We start from the raw sequence: 4,333 nt of genomic DNA, 5'->3' as shown, positions 1-4,333 counted from the left end.
CTCCCCTTCACTACCGCAACATCCCTCGTCAACAAACTAATAATTAGTTGATGAGATATGCTGCAGTCACAGTGGTGAAGGTATACATGCACATCCATAGTGGTGGTTCCTCTACTGTCCCCAACTTGCTTTTTCTAAAAAATAGCAGTGAAGCATCCTTCTATGTGTCTATACTTGTTGCTCATAGCGTGGGATAAAATTTTAAAGGAATTTATAAAACAAAATAATGCACAATATAAAAATTATCTTTTATTTTTATATTATTAACTTAACATTGTATATAAAAAATTCCCTTGATGTTTAGTCCAGCTGAAAAAAAGAAAATTAAAAATTAGTATTGAAACATATTTTGATGGCAATGTATTACCTTCTTGAATCCTATGTCTCCAGCATATTCTCTGAAGCATTGACGGCACAAGTTCAATCCATATTTACGGATGAGACCATGTCTGTTTGAGCAGGCACGGCTAAAAAATAAATAATAGCTATTTTAATTTAGTTCACTTGCAGATATCCACAAAATGAATTCGAAGTTATAAATTTCAATTGAGTATTTTTAACCTCAAATGAAGGACATTTTAAAAAATGGAATCCTCTAGCCAGAGCTATATTGCCGCAAAAAATTATTTCTTTTTTCAAAACATAAAACATTGATTTCAGGACATAATTTAAATATAAAAATATTATACTTCATCATCATTTGAAAAGAGATGTAAGAAAATATTCAGCATTTAACACATTCGCGGACACGCTGTCATTTTATACACATATTCTTATGGAGTAAATGACTTCATATGCAGTCATGACCACGAATGTGTTAAGTATCTGAAAATCTAAAAAATCTCTGCATTGAATCCTAATTTGATTAATCGTTTTTATTAATACTCACTTATCGCATGTTCTATCATAACAGATGGTATAGAAACACATATCATGACAGAAAAGACAATAAACCTTATTATTAATACTTTTCAAAGAAATATATTAAGGAGGCTACTGAGACCCATTTGCGACAATGGTATAAGGAGAATAATCATCAATCGCTAGTTATACCAATATTACAAAGAGCCCCCTAAACTATAACAAACTATGCAAAAATACAAAGATTGCACTGGGCAGGTCACTTTATAAGAATTAATGATAGAACACATAGCGAAACTTGTGGGACGTCGGTCAGTAGGAAGACCAAGGAAGGGGTGGATAGACGAAGTGAGAACTAAAGCGATTTTGAGTGTGGATAATTAGAGGTCAGCGCCAGGAAAAGAGATACTTGAGAGGCGGATGCTGGGGGGAGGGCAGAGCCCGACTTAGGCTAGAGCGCCGTAGTAGAGAAAGATCATAGCAGTTCAAATGTTACTGGGGGAAAAGTTGAAAATAATTCTAAAATCAAAATCGATTTCCCAAGTAACACGTTGTTCCATTTGAGGTTAAGCGTGTTTATAGAAGTGCTTAAAAGCATTATATCTTAAAAATATACATACCATGATCTGGATCCTTGTCCATATTTACGGGGGTGAGAGTACCATATATTTTGGAAACCCATTTTTTATATTAAAACTATTTTTGTGTTATCGACAACACGTTAGCTCAGCAAGCGATCAAAAAAAAGAGAGAAAATTATGATTGACATTTGACATTTGGCTTTGACTTTTGACATAGGTACCAGAAGATTTTTCAATTTTTTTTTTATATATATATTTCTCTAGTTTCTAAATACAACACGTCATTATGTTTGTTCCACAGAATAAATAACCATGTTGTTATTTATTCTGTGGTTTGTTCCAACCAGTAATGTGGGATGTGGGGGGCTCCCTCACACATCACTGGTTCCAACAACGAGGACCGTCTTCCGGTCTTCCGGGTCTGGTAACGACAGGGTTGCCAGGTCAGTTTTTACTTTTTCAGTAGTTTTGCTTTCAAAAATCAGTATTATTTTAGGCCATGTAAATACAGTAAAACCTATGTTATCGATCACCTGTCAAAATCGGCCACCTGTACTAACGGACAGTTTACAAAAAAATCTTCATATTATGAAGATTTCCTTATTTATTTAAAAAATCCAATATAACAGGTTATAATTAGAACCTGGTATTTCTGGCCATCTTTATAATAGGGACGCGGCCAAATAATCTCGTATTTTTAAAGGCCATTTCATAGAAATTTACCTGTTAATAACGGCCAATATATGTTGATAGATTTCAGTGGTTTTTCAGTAGGTCAGTAATTCGAGTTAAAATCAGTAGTTCTACTGAAAAATCAGTAGACCTGGTAACCCTGTGTAACGATCACTCGATTCTAGAATTACACGGCGCAAAGTCGTGGGTCAGGATTTAGACATAATCGTAAAGATAACGTTACAATCATGTTACTAAGGTTTGTTCCAACACGACCCAGAAACGGTACATAAACGATCACCATCCTGCGCAATACCATGGAACGTATTAATTCGTTCCCATGGAACGTTAATTATCTACAGTAAAACCTGTGTTACGTGTCAAAACCGGCCAGTTTCAAAGTTCCGGAAACCAAAATTTGTGGACTACAAAGGTATTAGCGGCCACCTATTTATATCGGCCAATAGTTCTGTCATTTTTAGTGACCGTTATTGACAGGTTTTACTGTAGTAACTAAACGGTAAAAGCAAGAATAGCAAAAGCAAACAAAAAGTATGGAGCATTGCGTCCATTAATGAAATCCAAAGATGTCTCAAAAATAAGAATCTACAAAACAGTTATCAAGGCCGCGTCTCACCATCAAATAATTTGATCAAACAGTTTGAGCAAACTTGACGTACTTGAGGAAGTACGTCAAAGTGACGTCACAATTGCAGTTTTTTTGAAATTTTAAAATCTGTGCTCTCACTATCAGTCTAGTTTGATCAAATTTATTGTATTGAGTTGTCTAACTTGTTTGTACTTTATTTAAAATTAAAATTTTTCATTATTATCCACAATGAACACTCAGGATGTGACGTCACTAACTGTCACTTTCAGTTTGCTCAAACCAGTTTGATCAAATTATTTGATCGTGGGACGCGGCCTTTAAGACCTACGGCTACATATGCATGTGAAACATGGGTGCTTAAAAAGTCAGAAATAGACCTTGTAGAAAGATGGGAGAGGAAAATACAACGAGCAATATATGGAGGCGTGAAAATAGACGGTCAATGGAGAAGAAGAAATAATAAGGAACTTGAAGAACTATATAATGAACCAAAAATAACGACGGCAATCAAAGCACAGAGAATCCAATACTTAGGAAACATCGAAAGAATGGGAAAGGCGAGAATGCCAAAAATGGTTCTATTACGTAAGCCAATACAAAAAAGAAGAATAGGAAGACCAAGAAGGAGATGGAAGGACAGCGTATATGAAGACTTAAAAAAAGTAATGTAAACTGGAAAGAAAAAGCTTTGGACAGAAAACAATGGAAGGAAGTGGTGAAGAAATGTATGGAAAGATTATAATGTTAAGTGTAGTATTAAGTAATACAAACAAATGTAATATTGTATATATTATAGTAGTACAGGATATATCATTATATAAAATATGTAATTGTAAGGAAAAATTAAATCTTTCAGCCCTAGGCCTTCACGGCCTGTTGAGCTTAATAAATAATAAACTAAACGGTAATCTGACGGTTCTTGGTCGTGTTGGAAATAGGGCTTTTCATCGATTGTCATTTGTTTCGAGCTTCTGTCATATGTTGTATAATCCGTATATATTAATATTATACACAGAATATACAACATATGACACAAGCTCGAAACAAATGACTGTGAATGAAAAGCCCTATAATACGTTCCCAGTACGTTCCATCGGTTCTGTGTCTGTATATCGTGCGTTCCATGGGATATTTTTTTTTACTACGCAGGACATGGACGGTTTCTCGTCCTACCTATAATCTCGTCCTACCCAAACCTATAATCTTTCACAGACTGTTTAAGAGAAAAGATTACGAGAATTATAAAAAAAAATATGCATTGAAAGTGAGTACAAAGACATAGGTACATAAATTTTTATGTAATTCCACCTTAAATGTACCATGCACTTCTCGTAGACTCGTAGGTAGAGTCGTTGATGATTTGCGCTGCACTGCACCGATATATGGACATAATGGACAAGTATGTACGTGGGAAGTGTATGAATCATCGTAATTCCTTTGACTCTGGTCAGTTTTACCGACAAGACATGGAAAACTAACGAGTGACAAATAGTTGTCCCAGTAACCCAGTCACACGCATGGCAAGTATACGCAAGTGACGATTATTCGCCAAGTACACGAGTCGTGTGAGTCCGGCTTAAGTCTTAGAAGATTATAAAAAATTATCAGT

The 4,333-nt window shown here is 35.1% G+C and overlaps 1 protein-coding gene across 1 annotated transcript; it reads right to left on the bottom strand.

Moving 5' to 3' along the window:
• Positions 1 to 236: 236 nt before the first annotated feature.
• On the bottom strand, positions 237 to 1,800 carry LOC126880428 (40S ribosomal protein S29). Its single transcript, XM_050644274.1, has 3 exons — positions 1,482 to 1,800; positions 368 to 467; positions 237 to 309 (listed from the first exon to the last, which is right to left on the bottom strand). Exons 1-3 carry the CDS (start codon positions 1,541 to 1,543, stop codon positions 301 to 303), a joined length of 171 nt encoding a protein of 56 aa, XP_050500231.1. The 5' UTR covers positions 1,544 to 1,800; the 3' UTR covers positions 237 to 300.
• Between the last annotated feature and the right edge of the window lie 2,533 nt (positions 1,801 to 4,333).

The sequence above is a fragment of the Diabrotica virgifera genome, chromosome 2, assembly GCF_917563875.1.
Source record: "Diabrotica virgifera virgifera chromosome 2, PGI_DIABVI_V3a".
Classification (NCBI taxonomy): domain Eukaryota; kingdom Metazoa; phylum Arthropoda; class Insecta; order Coleoptera; family Chrysomelidae; genus Diabrotica; species Diabrotica virgifera.
The sequence above is the reverse complement of the archived record's forward strand: the minus strand, read 5'-3'. Positions and strand labels throughout refer to the sequence as shown.